The following is a 16,916-nucleotide window of genomic DNA, read 5'->3' on the forward strand; positions in this document are numbered from 1 at the left end:
AAAAAAAAAAATATATATATATATATATATATATATATGAAATGAACCACAATGAAAGCATAATTAAAGATTATTTTCTCCTTTTTCTAATAGCTACATTATTAAATTATATGTCACGCAGTTGCAATTAAAAATTCAATTCAATTCAAGTTTATTTTTGTACAGCGCTTTTCACGATACAAATCATTGCAAAGCAACTTTACAGCAAATTAAGTTTCTACAATATTTAGTGGTAACTTATCAGTGGTGACTGTCAGTTAATGTACATATGGCAGAAATGTACGGAAAAATCAATTAAAGACGTAATCAAACAGACGATGAACACTATTAACAGCAATTATTATATGATGCAATCAAACTTATAGCAAAATGTGGTAGTTCTGTATGTTGTTTCAGGGTTGGCATCATCTGAGGTCCTCTGAGGGGTTGGCATCATCTCTTCTCAGGTGTTCCGAGTATAATGTATTAAAATTCACATTAAAATACATTATACAAATTACATTATTACATTATACATATGAGTATATGATGGGTAGCAAGTAAACAAAAACAAAAACATTTGATTCAATAATCATATTCTTACAATACAATCAATCCCAAAAATCTGTGCAATTTTCTTTATGCAAAAGAAAATGTTTGTGAGATTCACTCAAATGAATGTTGTCTTTCTATGATACACTGTCTGCAGCTGGATTTACGCATAAAAATCATCATGAGATGTTACGGCTGTGGGTTTGAGATAAACAAAGTAACGTTGTTTAATGTCTGGACCGTGAGAGAAACGTTTAAATAAATGTTACACAATGAAAATAAAAACAAATCAGGATGAAAATCTTCCCCGCTGCTGCAGCTCTCAAATGACATTTACGAAACACTGATGGTGTTTGGCATCGGTGACGTCAAACCTTGTGCAACGTGTCTAAATTCAACTTCGATTTGTGAGCTTTACAAGACACGAGGGTGAGTAGATAATGACAGAACTATTCCAGTAAACTGCCATTGTTTGCCTAAGTCATAACATCAGCATACATGGGATAATGCAGACAATGGTTTTTTAAATCAGGAGCTAATGACACACCAATGCGCAGGAGAATAACATTTAGGGGAAATAAACACAGTGATGTCACAGGACGGTTTTTCCTGTTACTTTCCCACCATGCATCACCCCCTTGCCTCATTGCTCCTGCCTGGGCATTCCCACAGTATCCCAGCAGGATCTGAAGTTTTGGCCACAAACTCTACAACAATATCCGGATCACTCATCGCAGTACATTGGGAATGTTCTTTTTGCTCACTATGCGACCTCCCTCGTACACTAATAGAACGAGACAGTGGCAAAATTCTCCAGATGGTGCCTTAAAAAAGGCTTTACTCAAATGGACAGCAACTGACTGGAAGCTTATGTTAGCAATGTCTGGAATGCTCTGGGATTTGTTTTCTGTATCTGTTACAGCTGGTTTTTACCAGGTTAGCTTGGCTAGAGAGCTGGCCAATCACATCATGCCCCACACTGATGCAATGTGTCCGGAAACATGACTTCTAGCATCTGATATGGTCATGGAAGAACCATTAGATGGCTTTGGAATGCCGTCTGAACACAATAATAACAATATTTATATAAAAAGTGAGCAATCCCTCACCCAGGATTGGGTTGTTAGCTTTGAAAGCATCGTGGGCTGCGGTTTGGGGGAACTGAAAGCAGAAATGTTTGCAGATTTGGTGTGCTAATGTTTAGGGTTTGCATACACTTACAGTCAATGGGATGGTGGGAAAAGTAACAATATTTGTAGATTTCAGCAACAGCGTAGACTAAGATTTGAAAGTCAGGCAAGAAGTTGGGTGTTGTTTCCAAAAATGTCTTTAGACTACAGTAGCACGTTATAATTGTAATGAAAAACAACAGTATTTACATAATAATACCTTGAGCTCTTTTTTAAAGTTTCTTTTACAATCACATAAACCAACAAACGTGGGCAGAAAAAGAAAAGAACCAAAATCATAGAAAAGAAGACAAATTACAAATATGTCAAAACTTCAATTTTCTTGTCTCACGTTCAGAGAAAAAAGGGGATGGATTTATTGTTTGTTACACCATCACACCGCATTCAAAGTAAAGAAACATTTTTAGGGGGCAGCTGCCCTCTCTTTGAATGGTTTGAAGGCGGAGGAGGTTGTCAAAATATCTTCATCGACGTGTCCATCACAGCTTCGCCTCAGGTCCTCAGAGTAATTGATGTCTTCTTAAGAGTTTTAGCTGTAAACATTGTGGAGGAACCTCAAGGAAGTTTCGCCCAAAGGGAGCTTCTCGTAGCTAATGATCACCAATGCCAGTTTCACTTTGGAAGGTAAAGAATGTCAACCTACATTCAAGAGGAACCAGAAACCATCTCACATTACACACGTGGAGATTACACGCAACTTAATTGAGGTCCTGGGGAGATTCTGGGAATCTTATCAGACCCAAGATTGAGCTTGTTCTCCTCTAATGAAGTTGGGAGTTTCTGACTTCCCAAAGCTAGAGTCAATGCACTGGAGAACAAATGACAGGATTCAGTGCGTTTGATTTTTCATGGGCCTTCATGATGAGGGAAAAAAAAAAAACTTATAGCATCTCTTTGTTGCTTTAGAGTTTGCCCAAAAGAGGAAGGCAGCATAATTTAATACTGAACATATAGTTACAAACTTCGTATGTAGGAAGCTGACTATGTTTTGGAACAGAGACACTAAAAAAGTGAATGTTTCTGTACATACTCAAACCGAGAGAAAGTATTGCACAGCGGGATGGGTTGTTGTTTTAGGGGCCTTGGAAATTTCTGAGAAATCAGAAAGAAAAGAAACATCTCTGAACATATGCCATGTATCAGGACAGGCACAGCTGTTTTAAGGTCAATACGTTTTTGACAGAAATAAAAAAATGTTTAAAGAGACGTACGTGTACAGCATTTTTTACAGATGAGAAAGAATGAATGGCAAAATATCACACTGAACATGAGACCTTTTTTATGCTGCTTTGGCAAGAAAATCTGGAGAAATCTGTGGTATAGATTTAAACATGAACTCAAAAATATTTAAGCCTATATTTAAAGTGCCCCTATTATGGGTAATGAAAGGTTCATATTTTGGTTTTGGGAGTCCCCAACAACAGGTTGACATGCATGCGAGGTCAAAAAACACTTGCATTGTCTTATAACATGCATTTATTTTTACCTTATTTGCTCAACGACTCCCAAACGATTCGTTTTAACGATTCATTCTTCCAAACCCCTCCTTTGCGTGACGCTAATCTGCGCTGATTGGTCCGATTGGTCTAATTTTCATTTAATCATGTCTATAACGCCTGATAAAGCAGCGTTTGTGAGCGCAGTGCTGCTTTGTGTACAGCGTTACCGGGGAAACCGCTCCAAAAGCAGCACCTAGTGGCACAGAATGAATTTGCATTTTCATTCAGACCAACGCGAAAAGACCAACAAGTGGGCGGGCGATATGCTAATGTTTCATGTTGACGTCACCATGAAACACCATGGGATTCGTTTTAAAAACGACTGGTTTCAATGATTCAGAGTCGACTCTTTCTTTTGAGAGACAATGACATTATACACGGTGCACTTTCAGATTTAAAACTTTGCAGGATGTTTTCATTCACTTAGAGCCGTGTTACACACTGCATGAAAGGTAATTTTCAAAAATCCATAATAAGGGCACTTTAAGTTGTAACAATATCTCACAGTATTACTGCATTTACTGCATTTGTAATCAAACACAGACTTGCTGTGTTTTTTTAGATGTTAGCACTAATGTTAGTGAGCAAAAATCAGTACAGAATCCAACATTGTATATGTATGTGTATATATATAATACACCAGCATGCAACAATGTATCTCTTTTGAAATTCCTCTCAACAATAATCAGCTTCAAGAAAAACTACTGAATGTCTACCAAAGATTTGATGTCATTAAATTTGTAAACTTCATGGCATACTGTAAATTATATTCCCTTTAATACCAATAAAAGTTATCTCAAATGAATGAAAGTTATCACAAATGGATGTTTTTTTGACTTTGCATAAGTTTTTAATAGTAAACAGTAGCAAATCTGTCACGCTGTACACTGTTCACTCACTATGTTTCATTCTTTCTTTCCAAACCCCTCTTTTTCTTCAGATTGTGGACCATGCCTACAAACAGGGCATTGCCTCCTGGTACCCTGAACCCAAAGATAAAGAGGCCTTTGTTTTATCCCAAGTCTATAGCTCTGACTACGACTCCTTCACTCTGGATCCATACAGCTGGCCCCAGGATGCCATGAAAGTTCAGAACGTGTAGATTATTCATCCACAGCCCACTAAAAAGAATATGCTCATATCAGTCACATGCCTTATTTCTCAGTTCATAATCATCTGACAATATACACTCCAGCTCCAGGCCACCCAATCCTTAAACAGTAGCTGCTCCCACTGATTTGACACAAGATGAGCTGTATCCGCTGAGGGCTAACAGCGATAAAAGTGTGCAGTGTTCATTCAAGCTCAAATTGTCTTCAGAACAGTGGTTCAGTTCAAAAGGAAAAATGCAGCTATGTTTAAAGCAGTAACAAGCACTTTCCCAATTAACCAGGCTACTGAATTAGTGATCTTCTCTGGTTTATTAGTTCTAATTAGCATTAGCATTCTGTAAGTAATTTCTTTTATCTCTAACTAGTTATCCACTCCAAATATTTAGCGTTCCTGGAAATGCAAATATCAATGTAGGGAGAAACTATTTTTGTACATCGAAATAACTTGGACTGCCTGGGTCGAATGTTTGTATGAAAAGAGATTTTCATTAGGTAGGTAGGTAAACTAGTTATCCAGTTGACTGCAGTGTGTATTTACTCCTTTTGCAACTTAAATTTTTTTTTGTTTGTTTTTTTGTTTTTTTACAAGTTGTCTATGCCAAAGTTTATCTAATTTTAAATGTATTATTGTCATGTATCAATGAATACTGGAAATTGTTAGCTTGAGTATATCAGTTTATTTGAGTGTCCACCTGAAAAGCAAGCTATATATGTGTTCATTGCAACTTGTGGAATTGTTTTTAACATCTCTCCTCATTTAGAAATATGCTTTGCTTATTAGTAACGCACAACTATGGAATTATATTTTCAGATATTCAAGGAGATTTTGAAGGGACAGTGACTTTTAAATAAACACTTAAAAAAATAAATGGGTTTTATGTTTATTTAATGAGAGTGAGCTGCTATCCTGGCCTATAGTTTTTCTTTTCATGTATATGTATATACATTATCAGTTACTCTAATACTCAATTAATTTGTATCATCATTATCAATATTTAAAAAAAAAAAAACATTCACATTTGTATCACAATAAACTGATCTTTGATATCATCATTTCTCATCTGACTGCACTACTGCATCAGTAAATATCAAGTTCCACCAAAAATATTTAGAAGAATTGATTTGGTGATATGCTGCAAGGCTTAAATCAGTGAGGTGAGTGATCACCTTTTTTTTACTTCTCTTGTTGTATGATATGAGTCTTGTAAGACATCCTGCACCTGTTCTTTTAGGTGCAGATGAAGAAAGAACAAGGTTTTGGGTCACAACAATAATTACTAATTTGAGAATATTTATTCTATTATCTATAATGGAATATAGAGTTTTGAATCTCATAATCTGTGGGCTTTTGTCTCATTAGTCAATTAAGAGGGATGAGTGGCAGTCGTTTTTTGAGGGCGCTTTGTTGCACAGGAATCTGCGATTTATCATTGAAACTTATACAGTCAGTCACAACGAACCTATAGATTATTTTCAGGTGCTCAAGTGAGACCCAACAGTCAGTAACAGAATCAACCTTGCATGACAAATTTCTAAATCTGAAATTGTGATCCAGTGAAACAGACATTTAAATTTACTGAGTATTATTTTTACATTTACTGAGTATTGTATCTAGTGAATGAAGTTTTCTTGGGTTTGTCACAACACAGTACAGTAGTTTAAAGGGAATCCTACTGAATCCTTGACTGCTCAGGTGGCTGAAATAGGTTTAAAAGATGAGACTAAAGTGAGACGAGATGATCAAAAATGGATTTCAAGAGAGATGGGGTCAGCATAGACAGTTGCTAAAGGAACTTAAAGATCAAGATTTTTAGAAAAAGTTTTTTCATATTTTTATGTGGGTTGAGCAGTTAAAAGGGATTTTGACTGATAATATTGAGTGAGACACGAGTACAGGTGCGTCTGTTCTCCCAATTGTGTAATCGAACAATACCATTTCTGAATTTTGGGACTGTCAATAGGTGATGGCACAGTCAAACAAATTGCCTATTAGAAATCTGTATGCTATTTGTGGACTAGTCTGCCCACCGAACTATGTAGGACAGATAGTTAATCTGACGGACATATAGGCTGATATATTTTTGAGCGTGACCCATAATGACTAATCTTATGCGAAGGGGGTGTTCGCAAACACCCTTCTGAAAGCTAAAATGACAAATGGGACACATACGGTCTCGTGGACTTAACGGACAGGCAAACAAGTTGAACACTGTAAGGCCGCAAGACTAAAAGTGCACATGAAGGGTGCCATTTGGGACAGGGCCTTAGAGTGTAGTTGGACCTTCAAGTTCCACTCATTAGTCTAGTCAAGTCGTCACCTTTATTTAACAATACAGATTGTGCCAAAGCAGCTTTACAGTATCAAATAGGAAAATAATGTGTCAATGCAAAAGGACAATAGTAAACACTAGTAGTAGTGGTCCAGAGAGGGGGAGCTGCAGTGGGTGGAACTTGGAACTATGTCAAGCTCTGAGTCTGCAGTGAGCACCTTTTCACTTTTGATGAAGTCCACATGGTGACATCGGTGGAATCGACCAATCAGAGACATCTATAAGAATAGATGATGCGTGCTTGAGTTTGTTTTAAAGTCCGCGTGAAACCGGAAATTACTGCCTATTTTATTGACATTTTTCCAACTGAAACAGAATATTTAATAGAGGGTGGGGTTTTATTTCAGCACACCTACCCAGCATCTCAGGCTCGTGGCAAACTAATGGTTGAGGGGCAGGCCTGGATTAAGAACACATTGGTCCCTGGGGCTATAGCAAACCCAAGGGCCCCCCCTTTTATACACGGTGCACTTTCAGATTTAAAACTTTGCAGGATGTTTTCATTCACTTAGAGCCGTGTTACACACTGCATGAAAGGTAATTTTCAAAAATCCATAATAGGGGCACTTTAAGACTTATGTATTTGAAATGCATATATAAGATTTTCATCCATTTGGATTACACAGTTTTATAAACAAACTGATAAACTTAATTTGATGCATATATTGTAGTCAAATTAAATAGGTAAGATTTCTGTAATAGTAATAAACTGAATGTGTTTTATACAATAACCAGGTTTATATATTTATCGTCAATCTATCCTGTTTGATTCAGTCTCATACATTTTAACTAACTGAATATTGCTTGTTCCATAGCTAGCCATATTTACAGTACATAAATAAATGTAACCGTTGTCACAATGAACAGATTTATGCTGCTTTTAAGCAATATGAATATATGCATTCAGAAACAAAAGATTATTTAAATAGATTCAAATAGTTAATAATAAACTATGCCAAAATGTATTAAACCGAACTGAAAGTGCAACGCTCATAATAGCTGAAATCATAACCAAATTAGCCAGAATATTAAATAAATAAACACACAAAAGGCGGATATAAACATTAACAGCTTGAAATGGACTGATCTTTCTCTGTGTCTGCTGTCTTTGACGTCACGGCTCAGGATAGTCACTAGTGAAGGCTTTGGGAATGTGTGTGTTCTTGTGGTGCCATTAGTCAGTGTTGCTGTCATGACACCAGTTTTCCAGTATGTTCAGACAGCAGGAGCATCCTGCATCCAGCAGCGCCAACAGAGAAACTCCTACTGAGGTGAATGGGAAATCTAACGGCCTGAACATGACAGACACTCAAAGTTAGCCGTCTAAAGTCAGTAGAAAGATGCTTAGCTGTTAATCTGACAGAGCAATCCATACCATCATCTTTTCCACATCATATGAAACAGTTCAACTGAAAACAGCAGGGCAGAAAGTTATGTTTTTATTTGTCACTCAAAACATGTTAATGGTTTTATTGCAAAACCCAACAGGTCCTGACCTGATCCTGTCAGATATGACCGTGTACAGTGCACGCAACATTAAATAAACGCACTGGTAGCATTCCAAAACAAAAACAGGGCTTGATTGCATAGCTGCAGGCCTGTGAGATGGGGAATTAAACTTATAAACTTATAAGTATAAAAAAAATGACAACCGTTTGCATTGATTTTTTTGTTGTTGAATTCATCTCCTTGTGATTTGTGTCAAATTAATAGAGTTCAAGGAATAGTTCACCCAAAAATGAAAATTTGCTGAAAATGTACTCACCCTCAACCCTCAAGATGTAGATGAGTTTGTTTCTTCATCAGAACAGATTTGGAGAAATTCAGCATTGCATCACTTGCTCACCAATGGATGCTCTGCAGTGAATGGGTGCCGTCAGAATGAGAGTCCAAACAGATGATTAAAAACATCACAATAATCCACAAACATGAAGCTTTTCGCTTCACAAATCATTAATTGATGGACTGGAATGTGTGGATTACTTGTGATGTTTTTATCAACTGTTTGGACTCTCATTCTGACGGCACCCATTCACTGCAGAGCATCCATTGGTGAGCAAGTGATGCAATGCTGAATTTCTCCAAATCTGTTCTGATGAAGAAACAAACTCATCTACATCTTGGATGGTGTGAGGGTTGGTATATTTTCAGCAAAACTTCATTTTGGGATGAACTATTTCTTTAAACTATCCACAACCTCCCATTAATCATGAGATGATTAAAACAAGTATTTCAAATAGAGGAGCACACTCATCCTAAATGTTACTAAATGTGCTAATAAAATCAACAACGACAGTATAAATAAAACTGTCAAATGGTCAAACAATGCATTGTTATGCTATTTGATTCATGAGGGTGCATAATGGGAAGAAAGCAAATGTGATATAGTTGGTTCGACTTAAAAATGAAGAAATCATACAGAAAAGCTATTGAGATATCACTTGGCTTTCAGAACAGTTGTTAGAACATCAAAGTATTCAGTAAACTACAATAAAGTTGTAATATTCCAGTAAATCTCAAGTTATCTTGATCACTATTTAAAAGACCTACTTGACTTTTTTTTTAACAGTGAATCCCATTAGTTCAAGAAAATTTATACTGTTATAAAACATCATTGAAAACATGCAGGAATGACAGTGAAAGCAGCCAGACTCGATGCATTTGACCCCTGCAAAACATCTCAAGTTTCTCTACTAAACATCTGAGCTGTCATGCGAGTGTTTAGACAGTCTAATCAAAGAGCATCAAGATCCTCTGGAATGCTGAAGACATCTGAAAAGTACTTCTGCATTAAACTGAGGCACGCAATGAACGTGATTTAACGGATCTGATGTTTACGCTTCTAGCCAGTCAAGTCATGTCATGCTTCACCCAGGAGGAGCTCAACGTGAACATTTTTGACAGTGTACAGAAATGCAATTATATGACAAGCTGATATGGTCTCTTGGCAAGCTCACATGCATGTAGAAGAAGAAAAAAAAAAGACTTGCTATCTTCAAGTCATGTCAGAATGGTCATATACAAGATGAGTGTGCGTGAACGTTACCACATGGGTTACAACATACCACATCACATAACTGGAACTTGTGATTTACTTTAAAGGAAAAGTTCACCCATTATTGACAGTTTGCTGAAAATTTACTCACCCTCAGGCCATTTTAGATGAGTTTGTTTCTGAACACATTTGGAGAAATGTATAGCATTCCATCACTTGCTCACCGATGGATGCTCTGCAGTGAATGGGTGCCGTCAGAATGAGAGTCCAAACAGCTGATAAAAACATCACAAGAATCCACACCACTCCAGTCCATCAGTTAATGTCTTGGGAAGCAAAAAAAAACTGTTTGTAAGAAACAAATACATAATTTAGATGTTTTAAACTTCAAATGATTGCTTCAGCTAAAATATGGGTCTATTAAAAGTTGTTATTGGTAATTGAAATAAAGTTTAAAAAAGGAAAATATAAATATTAGATAAAAAGAAAAACGAACAAAATCTGTCCATTGACGTTTCTTGGAGCAGCAATACATTTTTATGTATACGGACCATAGAATATACTGCACATAACTCTACGACTGCTACATGTAGTTTTCCATTATAGGTAAAATAAAAATTAACTTCCGTGTTTTGGAAGTGGTCGACATGAAATCAAAATGGATAACAAAATTTGTACAGCCTTTCCAAAACACATTTTCATGCACATTCAAGACCCCTAATATTCACCAACATTCAAGAAATTATTACTATGTCATATTAAAACAGGTAAATGTGTCGATTTAGCGACCCAATGAATACAGCTCACTCAGTTTGCCTGAAATCCACATATTCAATGAGAATTTATTGTCACAAGCACAATTTCTCGCCATAAAGTTACACAAAAATAACGGAACACATTTACACAATTCATACAATCCTAGACTCATTGTACAATGGACAGGCTAACTAAGTACCGAGAGTTAAATATGTACTCACATTGCACACAATGATATTAAACCTACACAAGTATATATAGCTGTATGTGAAATAAAACATGGTCCGACATAAAACAAAAATCACATTATTTACATTAACCATCCATTTGATTTCCAAAAAGGTTTAGATTTCATGTCAAGGTCTTTCCATCAGTCCAGAGTTGTGGCATGATCGAGAAAACAAGAAGTCCACATTATTAGTCCAAAAGTTAATAGTAAGAATCGCAGCTGCCACAAAGATTACAATGAACACTGCGAAATGCTTGAGATTTACGCTGCATCTGCTCATATGAGGCTGGTGACGATTACTTCACAAAGTGACACTGTTGCTAGAGTTTTTGTAAGAGAGAAAAAAAAAAGTTGCAAATGCAAATTTTAAAATTCAAATCAAATACTGGTTTTGTCTTTACATCCGTCTACATTTATTATTAGTTAAGCTAGGTTATAGACATCACTACATAGACTACATTTAACACAATAAGCGTAAAAATATCTCCGCGTTTTTTTGTCAGCGAGATGCTGTTTGGCAACGAAAAATGAGGTGCAATAAGTGAAGATAACGATCCTTCGCTTCTCAAAAGATTCTGAAAATACTTCCGTATGATAAAAACGTCAAAAAAAAAAAAACGGCGTTATATTTGTGTGTGTATGTGAGAACAGTCTTGACTTGAAGTTGCTGGGTGAATCCTCTAACTTTAACTTACAGTAATTTGACGTAGAATCCCGTGTCATATTCACATTTTGCCCAATCCAGGCATTAATTTGCCTGCTTTCTATGATTTTTAGGCTTATTATTGATGCTGCTTTATTAGAAGTAAATTATGCCTTTGCATAAATAATCTTGCACTTTTACTGCTCACAAAATGGGCTGTAAATGCAAATTTATTTTATAAATGATGTTTGCATACATTTTTTTGTGCTAATGGCAGCAGTTAATCATCACATGATGGTTAAATGAAAGAAGAGCATCAAGACTGGGAATATATTTATTTTGCTCTTAGCGCTGTGTGTTTCTAACTGTTTGTGTACAAGTGATCAAGTCAAGAGTGTGTGTGTGTGTGTGTGTGTGTGTGTGTGTGTGAGTGAAGGCAGAAATGTGTTTCAGCAGCGTCGTGTGTCACATGTGAGATGAAGATACTGCAGTCTGAACCAAAACAAACAAACTAACAAAAGAGTCTCAGATTACTCAGAGAACGGAGGGAACATGCCGAGGTCGGCAAAGTCTTCGATGTTGTAATTGGTTGCTCCTTGGGTGGGATCACCAGGCATCGGCAGCATATCCTGCGGGACAGAAACAGAGCGCGGCGTTAAATCAGACAGGCTATGGTCAGTAGTGTAGGTGAATGTAACTATAAAGGCCGATTCACATCAAGAGATGCTACATTAGTGAATTTGCATGACTAAGAAAAGAATCAATAAAATAATTCAAACATCTGTAGGAAAGTTTAAATATTTCTTTCTCAAATGGGACGCGTCACACAAGGTTCGACATCAACGGCGAATTGTCATTGGTTTTTATCACAGCTCATCAATGACGCGCCGTATTTGAGATTTAGGAGCTATAACTGAAGAGACAATTTTCACCAAAAGAGTATTTACATTTCTGTCTCCAACACAAAACATTATTGTTAACTAAAACCACATTTACATTTAACACTTATGCACAGATTTTCTCCAAAGTGACTAACATTTAAGATACACATTTAGATTTGATCAATTCTAGCGAGAACATAAACAGAAAATACATATAAATAGACTATAAATATTAGTATATATTACATTTTAAATGAATAAAAATTATGAAATATTAGAAAACAAATGAAAATGAGCAGCATTGCCCTGGCAACTAACTGAAATAAAATGTATGTTTAAGTTGAAGTACTAAAATTACTAAAACTGAAAAATCTAAGTAGAAATATTAAAAAAACTAAAAAATTATAAAAATAAGAACACATTAGGTTTGTGACGGTGAGGAAATTTTCCCACTGGTTAATCGACTTTTGACAACACCAGTATCACCGCGGGGGTGGGGCGTTTCCCTCTTTTCCTCGCTTTCCTTCGCTTTTAAATAGCTTGTAAAAGCGGCGTGCGCATTTTACTTTCACTTTCAAATAGCGGCAATTCGGCTTAAAGCAATTGTTCGTTTTTAGTTCGTTTGAATTTTCCCTCTTTTCCTGGCTTTCCTTCGCTTTTAAATAGCTTAAAAAAGCGGTGTGGGCATTTTACTTTCACTTTGAAATAGCGGCAGTTAGGCGTCATTTGCTTGAATGCAACAACAAAATACAATGTCAAACTCACTTTAGCCTATATATAAAATATATAACTTTTATTAACAAAACAAATAAAAATACACCATGTTTAGCATGATATGCCTAATATAAAATAACAAATAACTTACATAAAGTTTAAATAGGTATACAAAACTGGAAATAGGCTAAGTAAACTTTATGCAAGTTATTTGTTATTTTATATTAGGCATAGCCTGCCCTATAGCATGGTGTAATGTTTAAAAAAAACTTCCAAAATCACCTTAGATGAACGGCAAAAGTCAACAGGCTTTTCAAAATCCAAAATATTGCCAAACAGGCGCTTTTGCATTTCGTTTCAAAACTAAATCATCCGCGATCGTCTTGTCTGTCTCACCTCACTCTTCTGGTCAGTCAGCTCGACTCACTCTCCTCACTGGAGAAATGAAATCTGATCTGTGATGCGACTGTCGTTCGGCACGCTGCATTGAGCAGCCGCGTTCAGTTTTTAATTGTAGTGTCTGTACTTTTACTGAACTAAATGATTTTTATTACTACAAAAAAATCAAAGCGACGGTGGGGGTCGGTGCCAAGTGACGGAACCGGTGTTGTGGCTTAACACCGGTATCACCGTCAGCACCGTCTATCGCGGCAAGCCTAGAACACGTAGCAATATTACTAAAAACTTCAAAATACTAACACTAAAATAAAAACTGCAAATATAAAAATAGCCAAATCAAAATATGAATAAATATAATTATAATAATAAAAATAAACCAGAGAATAAAAAAAATCAATAAATGAATAAAAAAATTTATTTAAAGAAATGAAAGTAAAATTAAGTATATAAAAGTAAATAATGTAAAATGAGTAAATAATGACAGAAATTTTATTTGAACTATTCCTTTGAATCTTTAGTTCTTATTCTTTAGTTTGGTTCGTTTCTTTAGAAGCATGTGCTTTTGCAGGTCAATTAAAGACCTTCAAATGTTCAATTTCCCATCAACAGAGGTCTCCAATGTACTGCATACAGGTGGATATTGATGTGTATGACAGTGAGTTCACCTGGAAGACCTCGGTCTGGCTGGACTGAGGATGAGGATGAGGATGCGGGTCTCCTCCCTGCTGGCTGTGGTGTTGACTCTGCCACTGAGACCAGACCTCAGACGGCCGGCCCTGGAACTGCCCTCCGCTCTGGCTGCTCTCACCCGACACATCTGGAGAAACCAACACAGACACATTCATAACGGCTCTCAACAGACACTTCTTCAGCTTAAAGATGAATAGACATTACGCCCGAGACACTTTATGGTGTTTTGGTTCTTTCTGCAATCCCAGCGAACTGCTGCTGTATGGAAAAGAGCTGCGAAGCGGCATTATTGTTAACTAAAACCATTCAAATTCATTTGTTGATTGAAAGCTGAAATAAAACAAAACATAAATATTACATGAAAACTTCAAATGAAAATTAGAAACTGAATTAAATAAAAATAAATGTTATTATAGTTAACCAAGACAATTAAAAATAATTTGTTGACTGAAATAAAATAAAGTATAAACATAAATATTAGATGCAAACTAATTATATTATGGAATAAAACATAAAATTATAAATGGAATAAAATAAAAGTAAAATAACTGAAATAAAAATAAGTGTTATTACTGTTAACTAGAACTATTAGAAACATGTTAATTAAAATAAAGTTTAAAGAAAATATCAATATTAGATGAAAACATAATTGAAAAAAGCAAAAAATAAAATGTTTTATTAATGTTAAAATTATTTAAAAATCATTTGTTGATTGGAATAATATAACAATCTTGAATGAAAGATGAACTTAAACTAAAATTAAGAACTGAAAATATAAAAATAAAATAACTGAAAAAAAAGCTATCTAAAAATATACAAAATAATTTGTTGATTGAAATAAAACTGAAATCTAAATATCAGAATAAAAACTTAAACTATAAATGGAACAAAATAAAATAACAAATTAAAATAAGTTTTAAGTACTAAAATTACTAAAATTAAAACTAGAAAAAAATAAAGCTAAATAGAAAGAATGTTAAAAAAGCAAGCTAATACAAATGTACATAAAATTACTAAAACAAACTAAAAGTAAAATAAAAACTGAAAGTATAAAAATAAAAGCTAATTCAATATATATATAAATAATATAATAGTAATAGAAATAATATTAATATAACTGCAAAAAATCCCTTTGTGTTCTACAGAAAAAAACAAAAAGAAATCGAGGTGAATAAATGATGGCAGAATATTGTGATATGGATCCCTCAGCGCTCCTCAACAAACATGTTTAGACTTTACGGTAACAACTTCCACATTAACTCCAACGCGTCTACTTTTGCAGCATCTCAGTCGAGCGAGCTTGTTAAACACTTCAAGCGTACGACCTCCATTTCGCTCAATTTGCCGATCAGAGGGAGAGACATTTACTAGAGGCTGACAGAATCATTTAAATGCATACATCTAGTGTCTCTTCACCCGCGGGGCCCGAGTCTTTGCTTAGGAAACGAGTGAGTGAAGCAGACTAACGCGCGGCGGGCGCAGGCGACGACGTGGGTGGGTGGTTTGCAGGATGGCACAGCGGTGCCCTCGGGCTGTTTCTCATATTCTTCATGTTGATGAAGCAGTGATGTAAGGTCAAACTTCTCATTTCCCTACTGTGTTAGCGCTTGCCGCGCGGACGCCCTTCTCTAGCTCGATTTCTGTCTGTCTTTCCCTCAAGGTTCGGCCGTTTGACGCGCCTCGTAAATCTCTCCATCAATTTTTCTATTCGTCTTTGGTTGTGTTTCTCTCCCCTAGCCATCTTCCTCCGTCCCCATCAATCTGAAATCAGCGTGCTTCATGTTCTCCCTCGGTATCTGCAGTGCTTATGTAGCGCTTATCCTCCGGTCGCTCCATCAAACGTGATTCTCAAAGATGTAACGGTACAAAAAGTCGCGTGACAAAAGCAAACAGCGTTCAAAGAAAGAGCCGGGCTTAGCCGTTATTCCCAAGCATATTCAATCAATTTAAGGACTGAATGCACGTTCTCTTGCTTTCATAACGATAAATGCAGCTGTTGAAAGTGTGCTGGATTTCACGTATGCATATAGACTGCAATTAAGGCACAATGTAACATCATCTCAGTATGAAACATGTGAATAAAGGCGGTATGATTATTGTTTATGCATTGCATTAGCTGTGACAAACATTGTACAAACTATGAAGCACAAATCCAAAGAGTCTAACAGGAGCTGGTCTATCAGTAAATAAAAGACTGTATTTATTTTATGTTCATAAAGTCGCAAGGCGATTCCTCTTATTCTTATTATGTAAAAACATTGATCATGTCTTGGAATAAAGATCACAGCCAATAACTAGCAGTCAATTAACGTCGAACATATACAAATAAAAAGAAATGAGATTTTCTGAAATTCGCAGCGGTTTGGTAATGACACCTAATAAATCTGCCCGCAGATCATGATATAAAAATGTTCAAATTAATCACATTTCTGATCTTCAAACCGCTGCTCTGGCGGAGATGTGCTCCCCTGTCACTTCTCATTTCCATCAGAACCGAATATGAAATATGAAAATATGTTTTTCAAAGTTCTTAGGAAAAGGGCAAAGTACAACTTTCCTCATTTTAACACTTTATGAATTTATCATGGAGAGAAAGTTATTAAGTATGGATAGGAAACAAGCCCACTTATATATTCTGGCATATTTGACATTTAACACTTTGGCAAAAAATTATTAAGATTATTAATTATAATTAATGCTGTCAAATGATTAATCGCGATTAATCGCATGCAAAATAAAAGTTTTTGTTTACATAATATATGGGTTTGTACTGTGTATATTTATTATGCATATATAAATGCACACACACACAAGACGAATATGTTATGTTTATATATTAAATATATTTATATACATAATAAATATACACAGTACACACACATATTATGTAAACAAAAAACGTTTATTTTGGATGCGATTAATCGTTTGACAGCACTAATTATATATA

General features: G+C 35.6%; 1 protein-coding gene across 3 annotated transcripts in view; it reads right to left on the reverse strand.

Annotated features, from left to right (window-relative positions):
• Window positions 1-10,473: 10,473 nt before the first annotated feature.
• Window positions 10,474-16,916, reverse strand: part of LOC107709505 (aryl hydrocarbon receptor nuclear translocator 2-like) — a 78,273-nt gene continuing 71,830 nt past the window's right edge. For all 3 annotated transcript variants that reach the window (XM_016513997.1, XM_016513999.1, XM_016513998.1), the window contains 2 exons: window positions 13,945-14,096; window positions 10,474-11,914 (listed from right to left, as the gene is read on the reverse strand). In XM_016513997.1, coding sequence (XP_016369483.1) covers window positions 11,816-11,914; window positions 13,945-14,096 — 251 coding nt within the window. In that variant the 3' untranslated portion in view covers window positions 10,474-11,815. The remainder of the gene's footprint in view (window positions 11,915-13,944; window positions 14,097-16,916) is intronic.

Source organism: Sinocyclocheilus rhinocerous, unplaced genomic scaffold, assembly GCF_001515625.1.
Source record: "Sinocyclocheilus rhinocerous isolate Xijiao unplaced genomic scaffold, SAMN03320098_v1.1 scaffold1467, whole genome shotgun sequence".
NCBI lineage: Eukaryota > Metazoa > Chordata > Actinopteri > Cypriniformes > Cyprinidae > Sinocyclocheilus > Sinocyclocheilus rhinocerous.